The 19048-nt window shown below is 42.4% G+C and overlaps 1 protein-coding gene across 1 annotated transcript in view; it reads left to right on the forward strand.

The window, feature by feature from the left end:
- Nucleotides 1–19048, forward strand: part of KIAA2012 (KIAA2012 ortholog) — a 107402-nt gene that overhangs the window by 56932 nt on the left and 31422 nt on the right. The window contains exons 11-13 of the mRNA XM_067470096.1: nt 3563–3651; nt 16736–16799; nt 16891–17052. Coding sequence (XP_067326197.1) covers nt 3563–3651; nt 16736–16799; nt 16891–17052 — 315 coding nt within the window. The remainder of the gene's footprint in view (nt 1–3562; nt 3652–16735; nt 16800–16890; nt 17053–19048) is intronic.

Genomic DNA, 19048 nt, shown 5'->3' on the forward strand with positions numbered 1-19048 from the left:
AATAAAGTATTATTATTATTATTATTATTATTATTATTATTATTATTATGCATCTGAGAAAATGCAATGTTTTTCCAACTTTCTGCACTTATCATGCATTTTTGTTTGTTTATTTATTTATTTGCAGTATTTATATTCCTCCCTTCTCACCCCGCAGGGGACTCAGGGTGGATTATAATGTACATATACATGGCAAACATTCAATGCCATAGACACACAACATATATAGACAGACACAGAGGCAATTTAACTTTTCATGAGGCCACCAGGGGCAATGTTTAACTTTTCTGGCCACCAGGGGAGCTGTCGCTTCACCGTCCATTTGTGACATTAATGAAGTACTTCCTCATTCTTTCCAGACTTGCTGAAGATTTTTATGGCATCGTAAATTAGTTAAATTAGCCTGCCCACGTAGGCGGTACCTAAATTTCCTACTTGACAGATGCAACTGTCTTTCGGGCTGCAAAGGTCGACAGCAAGCGACACTAATTGGTTGGACACTCACTCCGACCCGGGCTTGCATCGAATTCATGACACTCAGTGGCTATTTAACATTCCAGCTTCTGGCCACCAGGAGAGCTGTCACTTCACCGTCCATTTGTGACACTGATGAAGTACTTTCCTCATTCTTTGCATACTTCCTGGAGATTTTTTATGGCCTTGTAAATTAGTTAAATTTGCCTTACCACGTAAGTTGTACCTAAATTTCCTTCTTAACAGATGCAACTGTCTTTCGGGTTGTAAAGGTCGACAACAAGCTACACTCCATCCTGCCTGGCTTTGAACTCATGATCTTAATGCAGCTGACTCCCATCCAGCTGCACCACAGTCCCAGTTTATAACCATTGAGTATGGGCACATCTACACTGGCATTCAGAGCTGATTCGGGGCAGGGAAGGTAGCCTTGAACCATGTTAACTTAAATTGCAGGTTGCTCCTGATTCTCCCCAAGAATTTGGAGCAAATCCTGACTTTGGGTCTGTGCAAGCAAGTAGGCCAGTTCTAAGACAATAATAACCACAACTGTTTACACAGCCATCTTGTATTCCCCAGATTTGGGTGTCTCGGGGGCATAAGATGACATTTTCTGCTCCCCTCCTGTTCTTGTTGTCACAGTGGCCAGTGGGTGTGACATGACTGATGCTGTTGTTCATTGCCCAAAATGGCCCGGCTGACGTTGTTTCAAGTGACAGTGACAGACACTACGTTGTGTCCATTGGCCACTGCAATGATGAGAAGGGGGACAGCAAGGGTGGCTGTCTGGCATGCCACTCCCTCTCCCTCATGCCATTCAGGACTCCCTCTCGCCAGCAATTGGGGTCTGGCAATACAAACTAACCCCGGGGCCAAACAGTCATTCACCTCTCTGTATTGGCCCCCGGATAAAGGGTCCATGTTGAGCCCTCCAATGTTGAGGCCTATTGGTTAGTTCTTGTAACTTCACTGGCATTGAGTTATATGACTGAATGATTGTGCTATCTATCTATAACTATACAGGCACTCCCTCCCTGAGTTACAAACATCCAACTTACATATCACTCCTAATTACAAACAGTGAGATAACAGTAAGTGTGAGGAAATGTACCCCTCAGACATGAAATCCACTTCTGTAAGAATTATCATGGGGGTGAAGCGTCTCCACTGAAGCTTAATCACTAATCCCAGACAATCCAAAATTTCAAAATCCAACTGTCACAGAGACAGAAAGTGTGATGAAATCTTCTGAACAGGGCCACAGACACTAAAACAAACATTATGGGGGATGTTATTGAAATGTTTTTTAATGGCTGGAGTTACACTTGTTTCAACTGACATACAAATTCAACTTAAGAACAAACTTACAGAACCTATCTTGTTTGTAGCTCAGGGACTGCCTGTAGATAGATAAATGTTAGTAGCAGATACATGAGTTAAACACACACACACACACATTGTTCTCTTTCTCCAATGCTTCTCCAATTGGGGTTCTTCTTTTCTCAAGCCCATGAACACAACTCTTCTCCTTTTAAGTGAGAAGAAAGGCCTGTGTTGTCACATTCACACCAGTTAGTCTTTAGCATAAATGTTCTTTGATGGACAGCCCAGATCCCATCAGTGGCTCACTGAAGAATCCCAACAGTCATACTTCAGATCCCAACAGTCATACTCATGAATAGATCTCGTTGATATGAACTCTTGGGGATTAGAAGGGTGACGTTCCATCTAATCTCTGACAAAGTTCAATCTTTTATTAATTATTGGAATAAAGACAACTGAATTGAAGTGATTATTTTAAATACTCTAAATATCAAATAATGAACTTTGTTCTGATGCCTGGTATTACGAGGGTTGAATGAAAAGTAATGCCTCCACCTTTGTAACTCCTCAACAAATGGCAGTACTGGTATGTGGCAAGTACTGGCTTGTTCAGTAGACTCGCCTCTACAGTTCCATTTTGGTGGGAAGCCTTAGCATTGAACGGCGCAGACAGTAAGTCAATGCAACTTAAGCAACGTGCAGTCATTGAATTCTTGACAACAGAAGGTGTCACCCCAAAGGAGATTCACCAGAGAATGCAAGCCATTTATGGTGATTGTGTTGATATGAGTACTGTGTGTCATTGAGCGAGTAAGTTTAAAGATGTTGCTGTGGGAACAGTTAGACGTCCTGTGACAGCAACCACCGAGTTTCACAAGCAAAATGTTGACAGATTGATTCAGGACAATCGTCGTATCACTTAGAGAGAAATTTCAAGCATAGAGAGAAATTTCAAGCATAGAGAGAAATTTCAAGCATAATCAACGTTTCACAAGAACGTGTGGGTCACATTATTGCTTTGCTTGGCTATCGGAAGATCAACGCATGATGAGTTGTGGAAACAGATTGTCGACTTCTTCCATGATATGTTCAAAAAACTTGTTCATCGTTGGCAGAAATGTATCCAATTGTCTGGTGATTATGTGGAAAAGTGAATAGTGGTAGTTAAAGAGCACATTCTAAAGATTATTTCTGCGTTTGATTTATTAAAATATTCCCATCCAAACCCAAGTAATGAAGATGGAGGCATTACTTTTCATTCAACCCTCATAGTATATTAGGCATGTGTGTTTAATGAAATATAGCATGAAGGAATGTTTCAGTTATTTCTATCTTTATGACAGGTTGTACAAGGAAACAAAGTATGGAAAAAGTAAAAGATTTTATAACTATAACATTTTAAGTTTGATGCATTGATCAAGAAAAAAGTTCTTCAAATAGTAAAACAAAATCTGTACATTTGATTAACGCATGAAACAAGGACTATGTCACTCTATGAAGTCAACGATGTCTCTGCCAAATAAGTGAAAATTAGCAATGATTGAATGTCTCTATCCAACACATTAAAGGCTTTGCTTATTTGATGATTTAGCTCTTGTCAGTTTTCAGAATTACAAAAAGACTTTCCAGTTTAAAGTGTGAAGCTGGGGATTTCCTTGTTCTGGAATGTAATTAAACAGAGAGCTGTGGGATTTCTGAAATTAAGCAACAGATTAGAGTTATGAATTTTGTAGTCCTAATTATTTTAATATTTTGATTCTTATAGCAAGGGAGGCTGAAGTACCAGCTGGAGTTGGAATAGTTTCCAGAAGTCTACCTGAGGCCTCTTCTGAAGTTCAAGAACAGGATGAGAAGGTGCCACCAATGACATTGCTTAATGCTGTATATAAAATTGAATGCAAAATACTCATGCTGATATTAACTTTTTGCATTTTTATGCATGAAGTTAATTCCCATAGAATTGGTGCGGCTTTACTCCTAGTCTACTTTTCCTAGGTAAAGCTAAGTGGGAGTCACTTCTGGGTAAACACAGAGTTACACTGAACAGCACCCAGCCAAGAATTCCAGTCCTGACAGACGGTGACCTTGGGCTCTTGGAAATCAATATAGTCTTCTGTGTTCAAGTTGTTTATTTGTATTAGCGTACGTTTCTCCTGTGGCATGAAGAAGTGTGAAATATGGGGTAGAAAAAAATATATAGTGAGAAAAAAATGAAATGCACAGATACAAGACAGACAAGGCCTGGCTCAACTAGAGTCCATGTGATAAATATCTAGAGCCTTAGTATGAGTCAACAATGTGACGCAGCAGCTAAAAAGCCAATGGGATTTTGGGCTGCATCAAAAGGAGTATAGTGTCTAGATCAAGAGAAATCATTGTACTCCTCTTTTCTGCTTTAGTCAGACCTCACCTGAAATAACACTGTATCCAATTCTGGGCACCATAATTAAAGAGAGATTTTGACTCTCAGCTGGAATATGTCCAGAGGAGGCAATCAAAAGTCTGGAGAACATCCCCTACGAGGAGCATCTTAAAGAGTTGGGTATGCTTAGCCTGCAGAAGAGAAGGTGGAGAGGAGACATGATTTGTTGTTTATTCGTTCTGTCGTTTCTGTGACCTCGTGGACCAGCCCACACGAAAGCTTTCTGTTGGCCGTGGCCACCCCCAGCTCCTTCAGAGTCAAGCCAGTCACTTCAAGGATACCATCCATCCATCTTGCCCTTGGTCGACCCCTCTTCCTTTTTCCTTCCATTTTCCCCAGCATCACTGTCTTCTCCAAACGTTCCCGTCTTCTCATGATGTGTCCAAAGTACTTCATCTTGGCCTCTAAGTACTTCATCTTGGCCTTCTCTCCAGTGAGCAGTCGGGCTTTATTTCCTGGAGTATGGACTGGTTAGATCTTCTTGTGGTCCAAGGAACTCTCAGAAGTTTCCTCCAGCACCACAGTTCAAAAGCATCTATCTTCCTTCGGTCATCCTTCCTTATGGTCCAGCTCTTTCAGGAGACATGATAGCCATATTTAAATATTTGAAAGGATAAGGAAGAGGGAAAAGGCTTGTTTTCCACTGCCCTGGAGACTAGAACTCAATGGAGCAATGGGTTCAAATGACAGGAAAGGAGATTCAACCTAAACATTAGGAAGAACTTCCTGACTGTAAGAGTTGTTCAACAGTGGAACTCTTTGCCTTGGAGTGTGATGGAAGCTCCTTCTTTGGAGGCTTTTAAACAGAGGCTGTCAGAGGTGCTTTGATTGTGATTGTCCTACAAGGCAGGGGGTTGGACTGGATGTCCTAGTGGTCTCTTCCAACTCTATGATTCTATGAAATGGCCATGTGCAGGCATGTAGCCGGGGGGGGGGGCTTGAGGGGCTTCAGCCTCCCCCCCCCCCCCCCGAAATTCTCATAGTGGTTCGCAAAAAGGCCTTACTGGTGCATTATTTAAACTGTTATGTTTATTCATATCATGATCTGATCACCATACTCAATATATCCCATATGCATTGGGGTATTGGGGTAATGATACAAAAGGTTTGCTAGGGTAGACCCTCTTTCACTCAGACTCAGCCCCCCCCCCCCCCGAAACTCAGCCCCCCGACCCCCCGAAAAAAAACTCGAATCGAAATCCGGGCTACGGGCTTGGCCATGTGTACAAGCTCATTCCTTGAATGCCCTTTGGACACTTAACTGGGAGAAGCAATGCTAGCCACTCAGGTAGTAGCTGCAAGGAGGCAGCAAGCATTGTGTTGGGGAAAAGATGTGTTTTCCTTTTTCCTTCCAAGCCCATCTGCTCTTTTCAAGTGTAATGGGGGAGGAGGGGAGGATATCCCACAGCCAGTGTTAAACCTAATTGCCACCCCAGTCTGCTTGTGTACAAGGAAAAGAAAAGAATGCCGTCTTTCCATTCTGGCAACCTAGCATCTTAGTTAGTTAATCATGGAGATTGGAAGATAGGGAAAGAGAGAAAGAGGGGAAAAGTACATTTTCCTCTACAGTTCAGTTGTTCCCCACATACCCCCCCCCCCCTAGAGGAACAAATGCATACTTTTCATATCTACAGATGTTAAAGTGCTTCCTTGTATAAATTTGATGTATCTCTGCAGCTGTGTTGGAGCTTCCCTCTGAGCACTGCTTTTTCATCCCGGCATGAGGGAGAGCACTTTTTGTTAGCTCCTGCTGCCAGAGATGTAGAGAGACACTCAAGCAGCATGCTGTAGTCAGCCGTGATGTAGGCATGTTAATATCATACCCTTCCCTTGCGGCTGTTCATTACATCATGGGCTGTGGAAAAGGAAACCACACTGCTTCCACCGCAAAGACCACAGGAACATTTTAGATTGCAAGAGGGCTCAGGAAGTTTCCTTGTTGCATTCAGTCCAATGATGTGTCTGTTCCTCTCTGTGTTCAAGCCTGGAAAAAACAATGTATGCAAACATACCTACAGTGAATGCATTGGCCCTATTAGACCCCACATTATCATCAGTATGCCTCCTGCCTCAATTCCTGGAACAGTTTTGCTATTGTGGTGTTTCTTTTTATTTAAATGGAGGTAAAAGAAATGAGATGCTTAAGGAATAAGTATAAGTGCAAAAATAAATATATGCCAAGATAGGCATCTTGCCAAAAGCATTTGAAAAAGATGCAGTCTATATCACTGCTTCTTAAACTGTGAGTCCTGGCCCAAAATGAGGTCTCCTTAGCGCAATCATGGATTGCCCCCAAAATTGGCAACAGTAAATGTTTTCTGAATGCTACCTATTTATTTATTTAGAAGTTTTATATCCCTTTCTTCTCACCTCCGTGGAGGAACTCAGAATGGCTAACAGCAAGAATTCAATGCAACAATAAATAACATTTAAACAACATCCATAAAACAATAGGTTAAAATGCATAAAAATTACAATACATATAAAACCATTTGCCAAGTTAGAAACATTGTCCAACTCAGTCCACACATTGTGGTCAATAACTTTAGTATTTACTAGTCTCCGTTGCCACTCTGCAAATGTCTGATTCCACAGCCAGGATTTCACTTGCTTCTAAAGGTCAGGAGGGAGGGCGCAGACCTGACTTCATTCAGGAGAGAGTTCCATAGCGCGGGGGGGGGGGCACCACGGAGAAGGCTCTGCCTCTCATTCCCAGATGCGGATTGCTAGGGTTTTTCCTGCCTAAGGTAAAGGTTTTCCCCTGACATTGTCCAGTCGTGTCTGACTCTGGGGTGTGGTGCTCATCTCCATTTCTATGTCAAAGAGCTGGTGTTGTCTGTAGACACCTCCAAGGTCATGTGGTCAGCATGACTGCATCGAGTGCCATTACCTTCCCACCGGAGCGGTACCTATTGATCTACTCACATTTGCATGTTTTCGAACTGCTAGATTGGCAGAAGCTGGGGCTGACAGCAGAAGCTCACACCACTCCCCAGATTCAAACCTGCGACCTTTCAGTCAACAAGCTTAGCAGCTCAGTGGTTTAACCTACTGAGCCACCGGGGGCTCCCCTGCCTAGAAACTCCTAAAAGGACTTAGATGCATAGGGAAAATCAAGAGTTAGGCCTGTGTTGTCTAATTTTCAACCAGTCAAGTAATGATGGAGTGTGCAGCAGTGTTGCTGTTCTTCAAGGGCTATGTCATTCTTTTCCATTAAATACTAGGGAAAAAAAGAATTAAAAATAGACACACAGACTGAGGAAGTAGTTAAGATGCTATAAAGTAAAGGATAACTTTGGGCAGCGATTTTAATAGCAGATGACTTTACATTATTTCATTTCATCCTTTAGGAATGATCACCCAATCCTGCTTTGCTTTCATAATAAGTACAGAATAGAGTAATGATTTCATTTTACTGCAGACCAAGAAACATGCTTCTTTATGGTTAGTGGTGTAGAGAACATGACAGGCAAAGTAATGTTCAAGAAGTGGAGTCTACTACTTATTTGTAATATAATGTTCTAATATAGTAAGGGCATGTATTATATGATAGAATTGGTTCCAGGAATGTTACTGTAATACAATTTTCACAGAATATCTGGAGGACTTCCCTGCAGTCAGGATACCTTTGAGTACAGAAAATGCTATTTAGTATACAGTCAAAATATTTCCTCCCCATACTCACCTGCTGCCCTGTGGATGAGAGAGTAGCTGAAGAGAAGACTCAGCCTGCCCTTATTAGGCTTCCAAAAGTCACACCTTCGATGGGTACCAAAACCCAGCTTTGTGGAGCCATAGATTTCTCTCTGCTGAGAAAGGAGCTTATCAACTTCCTCTGTGGAGAGAAATGAATCTGACTGATTTCTCTGCAGACTAAAGCACAGCTCTGGATCAAGAAACAGAGCCCTGCTTCAGTTGCATCTCTCCATTGAGGAAGGAGATGGACTCCTTTCTCAACAGCTGGAAGCACAGCCAGAGTTCCATAGTTTCTCTCAGCAGAGGAAGGGGATAATAATAATAATAATAATAATAATAATAATAATAATAACAACAACACTTTATTTGTACCCCACTACCATCCCCCCAAGGGACTCGGTGCGGCTTACATGAGGCCGAGCCCAAATACAACAATACAAGGTGGTTGTTCATTCGTTCAGTTGTCTCCGACTCTTCGTGACCTCATGGACTAGCCCACGCCAGAGCTCCCTGTGGGCCGTCACCACCCCCAGCTCCTTCAAGGTCAACAATACAAGCAATTAAAATAAAAACATGGGCAATAAAATAAATTAGGATAAATTACCTTCCTGGTGGAGGTGGTTTTTCAGGGGTTATATTATTATGGCAGCTATTTGTTTAAGGTTTACTTAAATAGCAAAGGATGGTTGTGATAATTAAAAGTCCTTCCAGGAAAGTTTAGACTGAATCGACTTTGGAGATCTCTTTTGTGGCCTTTGTGATTCTTTTCTTTGCCTGACTCCTTGAATTTTTGAGAGGTTCCATTTCTAAAGCGCTTTTGTTTTTAAAATAGATTTCCAGCCTTTAAATCAGAGATGGGAATCATGGAGCCCTCCAGATGTTATTGAACCATAATGTCCAACATAGCCAATGATGAGGAATGCTAGAGGGCTGTGTGATTGCCAGCTCTACATTAAATTGAGGTTGTCATTGTGTGTCATGACACACACACACACACACACACACAACTTCCCTGAACCTAGGAAGGCAAAGAAGAAATACAGAAAAATGCCTATCTATTCCACCTTGGCCACAAGACTGGGTTGCATGCTGCCTACGGAATAACTCAGCAGCACCAAAGAAAGGTCTCACACTCCTTCTTCCAGCTCCTTGTTGGTTTTCCTTTGTGAAGGAACCCGGAAGGAGGGGAACAAGAGTGAGAAAAGTCATTTCCCCTGATGGGAGAGCTGAAGATCTTGACTAGTATACAGAAGGTTCTTCACTGTGGCCTGAAGTCAGGTCTGCATTTTAGGAGAGCACTCTTCTAAAATGCGGGCAACTTTGTAAATAAAAAGTTGGGTGGATCTGCTGTAAAATTTAAACACAAATTAAGCAGTTTCATGCCTTTTTAATGAAAATGGAGCCTAACCAAGAGATGCACAAAACTACCCTTTTGTGTGGGAGCCAACACTCAATTATCCGTAAATGCTTAGGAGCCAGAGGGGTTTGTAAGCCAGGAGGCTGTGTGTGCCTGGCACCACAAAAACCAGCGTTCCAGAGGCCTCCAGGGGAAAGCGATGACAAACCGATGACTTTCCGTCTCCTTGTTTTGTCCTGTTGTTCCGCTTTATCTCATTTGAACATGTATGGCGTGTTCTACCGTGAATGCTGTGTGTGGTGACACATTTGAGAGATTTGTCTCTCATCATTTTGCTATTTTTTAAAAAAGTATATGTACATGTGTGGTTCAGGATGAGAATCGGGCTCTCTGGAACAGGAAATGTAATTTCGTGCACTTAATATTCATGTCACGGGTGTCCCCTTTTTTTGTTGTTATGTGTCTTCAGGTAGACTTTAACTTATAGAAATGTTGTTGTTTTTGATTACAACTTCAAGAATCCTCTAGCCAGCTGTGCAAACTCCAGGATACTTGGAGCAGGAGTCCTAAACTCGATTATCCTTTTAGTAACTTAGTCCCTTTCTACGCTGCTATATAAAATACAGAGTATCTGCTTTGATAGGGGCCACAGTGGCACAGCAGGTTAATCCCTAAGCTGCAGAACTTGCTGACCGGAAGGTTGGCGGTTCGAATCCACAGGATGGGGTGAGCTCCCGCTGTTAGCACCAGCTTCTGCCAACCTAGCAGTTTATTTATTTATTTATTTCAGATATTTGTACCTCACCGGGGGGGGGGGGGGGGGACTCAGGGCAGCAACAATTCAATGCCTCCAATGTACAGATAATGAAATACATAATAAAATCCAGTAATTACATACATTTAAAACATTAAATCACATTAATTAATTAACATCTGTTTTTGTTTCAATAACAGCCTGGTGGCCTTATCTGAGCCAAATTCTGTAGTTAGAGACTGTATCAAGCATGCCAATAGTCCATTTCCATTGCGATTGTCATCACTGTCCCTGTCATTGTCAGCAAAATTACCTGAAGGCCTGGTCCCACATCCACATTTTTAACTTTTTCTAAAGAAAAGGAGGGACGTCAATAGTCTAATTTCACCGGGGAGTGAATTCCACAGTTGGGGGGGGGGGTCACCACGCAGAAGGCCCTGTCCCTCATCCCCGCCATGCGCATTTGTGATAGAGGTGGGGCCGAGAGCAGGGCCTCCCCAGAAGAGCTTAAACAGTTCAAAAACACGTAAATGTGAGTAGATCAATAGTCACCGCTTTGGCAGGAAGGTAACAACGTTCCATGCAGTCTTGCTGGCCACATGACCTCGGAGGCATCTGTGGACAATACCGGCTCTTCAGATTACAAGTAGATATGAGTACCACACCCCAGAGTCGGACACAACTAGACTTAATGTTGAGGGGGAACCTTTAACCTTATCCGCTTTGAACTGGATTTTATGGCAATGTAGACTCATATAATCCAGTTCAAATCAGATAATGTGGCTTATCTGCTTTAGCAATCTGTATTATATGGCAGTGTGCAAGGGGCCTTCGAGAACTGCTTCATGCCAGGCTGGACTCTTCCTTCACCTGGTGCAATCATTTCTAACTGGCAATAGCTGTCTGACATCTTAAGCAGAGAAGAATCTTCCCCATCATATGCATTCAGACTCTTCCCTCCCCCACTTCCATGCAATTTTATTACAATTATAAATAGAAGAAAAGAAAAAAAAATCAAAGCAAAACTTAATTGAAGTAGATATAACATATAAAATATTCAAGTGATTAATGAGTGTGTTTTCATTTCAACAGATAAGGCTTGCGGACAAACAATTCGCCAAGATCATACTTTATAATTGCCAGGAACATTTTTTTCCTTCATAGAAACAGGTTCTTCTGGTATTTCATACATTCATCTTGAGGATCACGTTTCTTTGCAAGTAAATGTGATGAAAGGAGACCATGTAGCCTCAAAAGTATCTCCTTTACTGCCGTCTTTCCTTTCCACACAACACAGATGGAGCAGTGTGATCCCATTTTAACTTCCATGGCTGCGTGCTATGGAATTCTGGAATTTGTAGTTTACTCAGAGGTATCAGTGGAGTTCCCAAGCAAAGGTATTTAAAGGTCTTCCCTTCATGGCCAATCCTATAATTCCAAAGATTGGGAAAATGGCAGTTCCTATTGCTACAATAATGTTGGGAGAAAGGGGCCCCTATCCTCAACCAATGAGTCAGTTTCTCTGTGAATCTGAGGGTCCTTCCACACAGCTCTATATCCCAGAATATCAAGGCAGAAAATCCCTCAATCTCTGCTTTGAACTGGATTATCTGAGTCCACACTCAGATAATGTGGGATTTTCTGCCTTGATAATATGGGGTATAAGGCTGTGTGGAAGGACCTTGAGCTGTTAGGATCAAAAAATAACTCTCTGTTGAGGTGATTCCACCATAAATATAGCAGAGTACCAGAAGTAAACTTCATATCCAGGAGAAACGTATGTGTGGTGAGCTGGGATAGGCTTCTATTTCATAGGTTGGCTCAGGATTGCAGAGTCAGAACTTTAGGTTCAAAATATTTATTGGAGTAAAAAAAAACAACATTCTTGATAGAAAAGGCCTTGGAATTAACTAGCTTGCTAAGTCTCATCTTTCAAAGGAGGTAAATGTTAAAAAAAAAATCTGTGCAGCTACATTTTGCCTAGAGAGAGGCAAAATGTGTCCTTACTGGAAGAAAAAGCAGAAGAGACAAAAATTGTGGAGACCACATGATCAACCCAAGGCAATAAAACTTAAATAAGAAGTTCCCTCACAGATTTCCATTGCTACATCATCAAAGGGGGAGGAGACAGGAAGAGTAAAAATTCCTATTCATGTTTTCTGGGAAAACATACATAGGAATGTGAGAGGAGGAATCCCTCGGCCTGGCTCTGTCTCTAGCCTAGCTACTCATTGAGGTCTGGAAACTTGATGACACAAGAAACTTGATCAGTCTGGGGATGAAACCCAACACTCTGAAACAGCCAGAATCAGAATCTAAGAGAAAGATTTTCCAATACTTCCAGTTTTTAGCAATTTCTGTTCTGCTTATTGTGCTACGAATAGTGACAAAAGATTGTGATTTTCACTTTCAAATAATGAGAGAAGCAAAAGAAATATTTACAGTTTTGTTTGGATAGTTTTGGGGGGAAAACAATCTACTCCACTGGGGACAAATCCTTGTGTATATGAAGAATGTTTAATGCAGGGGTCCTCAAACTAAGGCCCGGGGGCCAAGTATGGCCCTGCGAGGTCATTTACCCGGCCCTCACTCAGGGTCAACCTAAGTCTGAAACGTCTTGAAAGCACACAACGACAACAACATCAACAACAATCCTGTCTCATCAGCCAAAAGCAGGCCCACTCTTCCCACTAAAATATTAATAAGTTTATATTTGTTTAAGTTGTTCTTCATAGGCTCTCACTGCCTATTACAGGGAAAACCATCTGATCCCTAATCCATCTAAAACACAGACATGCGCCTTTCACCTTAAGAACAGACAAGCATCCCGAGCTCTGAGGATTACCTGGGAAGGAATCCCACTGGAGCATTGCAGCGCACCCAAATACCTGGGAGTCACTTTGGACCGTGCTCTGACCTACAAGAAGCACTGCCTGAACATCAAACAAAAAGTGGGCGCTAGAAACAACATCATACGAAAGCTGACTGGCACAACCTGGGGATCACAACCAGACACAGTGAAGACATCTGCCCTTGCGCTATGCTACTCTGCTGCTGAGTATGCATGCCCAGTGTGGAACACATCTCATCACACTAAAACAGTGGATGTGGCTCTTAATGAGACATGCCGCATTATCACGGGGTGTCTGCGACCCACACCACTGGAGAAATTACACTGCTTAGCCGGTATTGCACCACCTGACATCCGCCGGGAAGTAGCAGCCAATAGTGAAAGGACCAAGGCAGAGACATCTCCAGCTCATCCACTGTTTGGGTATCAGCCAGCACGTCAACGACTTAAATCAAGACATAGTTTTCTTAGAACTACAGAGACACTCGCTGGAACACCCCAGCAAGCGAGAGTCCAAAAGTGGCAGGCCCAAACCCAGCACCTCAATTCATGGGTGATACCAGATGAGAGACTCCCCCCTGGGCACTCAGAAGACTGGGCGACTTGGAAGGCGCTGAACAGATTGCGCTCTGGCACCACGAGATGCAGAGCCAGTCTTAAGAAATGGGGCTACAGGGTGGAATCCTCGGCATGCGAGTGCGGAGAAGAACAAACCACTGACCACCTGCTGCAATGCACCCTGAGCCCTGCCACATGCACGATGGAGGACCTTCTTGCGGCAACCCCAGAGGCACTCCAAGTGGCCAGATACTGGTCAAAGGACATTTAACCAAATACCAAATTTACAAAATCTGTGTGGTTTTTTTTTCTTTTTCTTTTTAATCTCTGTGTTTGTTTTGCTCTGTTAGAATTGTAAAACAATGGTTGCTGATGACACGATAAATAAATCTTCATTTTAATTACTGTTTTGTTTTAAAGTGTTTTTTGCACTACAAATAAGATGTGTGCAGTGTGCATAAGAATTCATTCATGTTGTTTTCACATTATAATCTGGCCCTCCAACAGTTGGAGCTGGACCTCTGTTTAAAAGGTTTGAGGACCCCTGGTTTAATGAGTAGACCGTGATCTGTTTATCAGAAAGTGTTTATAGGACTGAACCTGGGATATGGCACACCCATGTACTCCACTATGAAGCCGTACAGCACCCCTTCTCCTTACTATCACATTTCTTCCTAAGGTCCCACCAGCAAAGAGTTTTAGAGTTTCAAAGACCGGAGGAAGCCCTGCCTCCAAAAACAGCTCCCCCTTGGCAACCATTGTGTTCCCCGCTCCCTCTTCAGGCTTCCTTTTAGCAGAATGCTGCTACAAAGCGGTGAATTTGGAAGCCTCTGCCCACAGATGTTTCTGTCATCAGTTTTCAATTATGTCTTTCCCTCCTTCGTCTGTCAGTGCCTCATTTGCTCATTTTCCTTTCACTACAGCTTATTACCAGAGGGAGAAAGTGTTATGCAATAATGAGACAGCCGGAGTAGAGAGAGGAGGAGACAGTCTAGCGGTCCTTATATTTAGGATCGGGAGCTGGCAAGTCCTAAGATTTAATCAGATGTAGATCTCCCTCGGAGCCATGCCTTCTCTCCATGCAATGCACTTACTAGATCAGCTGGTTCAACAGAAAGTTTTGGAAGGGGTAGTTTCTCCCTAAACAAGCACTTACTCTACTAGGGCAATTAAAATGGGAGCTGGGATGTGAGATTCCTATACATAAGCCATACTGAGTTAGAATTAATGTTTCTCTATCTGAGCGTCAGCCTAATTTATATGCATAAGGTGCAAGGTGATGAGGAAAGTGAAAAAGGAACAGCTATTTGTATGGTAATGTAGTCACCTCTCCACATTTGTGGATTTGATTATTCATGGATTTAATTTAAATGTTTTTCTCGAGGAATCTCTAGATCAGTAGTTCTCAACCTGGGGTCCCCAGATGTTTTTGGCCTACAACTCCCAGAAATCCCAGCCAGTTCACCAGCTGTTAGGGTTTCTGGGAGTTGAAGGCCAAAAACATCTGGGGACCCCAGGTTGAGAACCACTGCTCTAGATCCTCCAGTGTGACTCCAGCAGAAGTTGTGTTGGAGGACCTAGAGCAGTTCCCAACCTGTGGTCCATGGATGACCAGTGGTCCACAAGTATGAAAATATGGTGCATGGTCACCATTACTACACTGTTGCCTCGAAACCACGCGGCAAGGAGAGCAACTGGTTTCGCGAAACCATCTTATAGTGCCGAGGCAATGGGGACGTCGGGAGGGGAGAGGCTGACTACCCATAAAAGCTTACTACTATCATATCAGCTCTAGATTATAAAATATGGTTTTCTGTGGGTGAGCAGATGGTGACTACTGGATGGTATATGTTCTGTATCAGAAACTAGATCTGATAAGGCTATCAAATGCAATTTTCTGAATCAGCACCCCAAATAACCAAACCAGATTTAAAGTTGACCAAGAATTTAGTCGTAACCTTTTTGGTACTAATGTTCAAGAGTGGTCCCTGGTCAACGTTCTCCCTGAACAAATGGTCCCTGGTCAAAAATAGGTTGGGAACTACTGACCTAGAGATTGGCATTTGTTCCACTTTCGTGAGGTTCTCACCAAAGCAAACATGCAGAGTGACAGTGGGACGAAACAGCATGTGGTGAAGTTGAACATGTAGCAGAATAAAAACAAAATATTTGCTATGGACCTCTATTTCACAAGATATTGATATTTTCCTTCACAAAAGGTGTGAATGAAAGTATCAGTTACTATGTTGATGCAAATACCTTGTGGTTCTGCTCTCCAGTGTAAAGACATAGGATGGCTTTTTCAATTATTACCCATTCTTTACGTCAGGGCGGGCAATTCACACCACTACAGGTATGGACTTTGACTCCCAGAAGACCTAGCCAACAGTTGAGGGGGTGATGGGAGCTGCAGTTAACAACACTTGGGCCCCTTCTTTGTTGTTTATTTGTTCAGTTGCTTCCGACTCTTTGTGACCTCATGGACCAGCCCACGCCAAAGCTCCCTGTCAGCCATCACCACCCCCAGCTCCTTCAGAGTCAAGCCAGTCACTTCAAGGATACCATCCATCCATCTTGCCCTTGGTCAGCACCTCTTCCTTTTTCCTTCCATTTTCCCCAGCATCATTGTCTTCTCCAAGCTTTCCTGTCTCCTCATGATGTGGCCAAAGTACTTCATCTTTGCCTCTACTATCCTTCCCTCCAGTGAGCAGTCGGGCTTTATTTCCTGAAGTATGGACTGGTTGGATCTCCTTGTGGTCCAAGGCACTCTCAGAACTTTCCTCCAACACCACAGTTCAAAAGCATCTATCTTCCTTCGCTCAGCCTTCCCCATGGTCCAGCTCTCACATCCGTAGGTGACTATGGGGAATACCATTGCTTTAACTATGCGGATCTTGGTTGCCAGTGTGATGTCTCTACTCTTCACTATTTTATCCTTCCATTTTCCCCAGCATCATTGTCTAAGCTTCCCTGTCTTCTCATGGGCACCTTCTACACTACCCTATATCCTAGGATCTGATCCTAGATTATCTGTTTATCCCAGGTTATCTGGTAGTGGAGACTCATATAATCCAATTCAAAGCAGATAATCTGGGATCAGATCCTGGAATATAGAAAGTATAGAAAGGGCCTCAGAGGACTACAGATGCTTGCTGCTGCTTTATGTGTCCAGTTTCTATTTCTAGGAGTTGTTGGATACAAGGCTGTGTAGTTTTTTTGTCCAACACAACTGCAATGAAAGGAACTGGATGTTGCTATAAAGATTTATAGAGTTGCTTTTTCTTTTTTCTTTTTGTATAGGAACTCCTCCGGACTCAACAAAATGGGAACAAGAATGGCTTCAAAACCGAACAAAATACTACAGGTAACTTTTCACAGATTTTATCTTCTAGTGTTAATGCCTCCTCTAAGTACAGCAGCGATGACTCATTCACGTTTCATGTTTTGTTCACCAGGAAATGGGAGCATTGCTGTTGAATTCAGAAAAAGGAATCAGCAGAGCCAAGGTGGTGTCTATGCAAACAACAACCAGCTGCAAAATGAGGAGGAAAAGGAACATTTCACCTTGCCACAAACACAGAAGCTCAAACAGCAGAACAAGGATGACCTTAAGCAAGGTATTCGGGTGGAGGCTCTTACCTACTTTGAGACTAAGATTAAATCTTCACTAGCTCTTTTTGTGTGATTATTTCTCCTCTTCAAGGTTGCTCCAGAAAGTGGCTTGATTGGTCATTTGGTTGGGCCCTGAGCAGTTCAGTAAAATTGCCAATATTCAGGTCCTGTTTCTTCAAGGTTAAGTTTCCACCCTTGTCTTGAGTGTTCCGTGTGTTGAAGGGCTCTCCAAGTCCTGGTGCCAGATATAATCTCAACAGATTCCCCAAGCATTGCCATTAGAAACACCCCTTTGTGCAACTGTGTGAACTAGGTGCATTACAATGGGCACACTTTAGTCTCATACTCTGTTTTTCTATTTCTTCTCCCTTAAAGCAAGTTAAGAAACACATATCTAATTAATTGATGGAAAGTCACATGAGCATTAAAATGGGTAGTAAATTATAATTACAGGTGGGAGGACTAGAAGTTGCACATAGATTAAATAAGGTGTAAAGTGAAGACATTTTAGGGGGAAGTGTCATAGTTACAGAATTCTTTTCTCTTCATTGTAGATGTGTTGACTTAAACTTCCTCTGCCTTAACCTTCCCTAACTGGCAGCCTTCAGTCAACACTGAAGCCCCTGGTAGTTCAATGGGTTAAATCCTTGTCCCAGCAGGACTGCTGACTGGTCAGCGGTTCAAATCTGGGGAGCAGGGTGAGCTCCCGCCTGTCAGCTCCAGCTTCTCATGCAGGGACATGAGAGAAGCCTCCCTAAAACATCCAGGCATCCCCTAGGCAATGTCCTTGCACAGCCAATTGTCTCATACCAGAAGCAACTTGCAGTTTCTGAAGTTACTCCTTGCAAAGATGCCACCAATTTGTAACAACGCTACCACTTTGTAAAGACGACACCAGAATCAGTAGGGCCGTCACTGATTTATCAGGGTCTCCTACTATTTGTAATGGATTTATAAAATTGATAACACAGTTAATAGCTTGTAATATTTTGTTGGGATTTCTTTAATGTGTGGCGCGGCTTGACTTGAAAGTATTTGTAATATTGACTTGGCTTTAAGAGAAACTGTAACAAGTTTATTGAAGTATAGTTTCAATGTTTCTTAACTACTAGAGGCACATTTCTTTAGAGGTTACATTTATAGCATTTCATAAAGCAACTCTTGAGAGGACTGTTCCTTCCACTAAACAGGTTTTAACTTTATTTTTCTTCAAACGGAGTTTCTTTCCTTAACAGTTCACTTCAGGTACCAGCTTATTCTTTCCCTATGTTATTTCTGTTGCAGTAAAGATGCTTACTGGGGTTCTCTTCCCCTTTTTGCTCATACACTAACTACTAATCTAAATAAGTCAACTTGACCTATCTAAACCACACAGGCTAAAAGCCTAAACCTTCCTTGTTCTCAACACAGTAGAACCAGCTTTTCCCCATAGTTCTCTGACTACAGACTGCTTCCCTGATTCTCAACACTGTAGAACCAGCCTTTCCTGCAGTTCTCAGAGTACAGACTGACCGTTTTAAAATGGCTGCCCTGCCAAGTGGCAGTTGGCTCCGCCCCTTTTTCCGTGGCAACCCAGCTCAGAGTGAGCTGAGCTGGCTACCATCCCCCCAGTTATGCCATTTTAAATACTTACCCTTTTTAAACACCTATCTATAATTATACATAACTGTAGGTTAAAATTCACACTTCATCACACTCCTGACACACACAAAAGTCAGCACTGACAAAGGACAGAATTGTTGAAAAAATTCTTATGCCCCTTTAAGTAATGTCTTACTTAATGGTGACCCTAACCTGATCTTTTACATTTCATTACTTTTTAGGGCGTTGCTTTTTGCACAAAACACTGTTTTATTCCCAAATCCCAAGTTTCGCACGAAAAAGTATTTTGTTTGCAAAATGAAATTTCCCAAATGCAAATAAAAGTTGAAAAATGGCCATAAATTCTTGTAATATCACTCAGTAGGAAAACATAGGTTTGAAATCCTTTATTCTTACATG

The sequence above is a fragment of the Anolis sagrei genome, chromosome 1 (assembly GCF_037176765.1).
Source record: "Anolis sagrei isolate rAnoSag1 chromosome 1, rAnoSag1.mat, whole genome shotgun sequence".
Taxonomy (NCBI): domain Eukaryota; kingdom Metazoa; phylum Chordata; class Lepidosauria; order Squamata; family Dactyloidae; genus Anolis; species Anolis sagrei.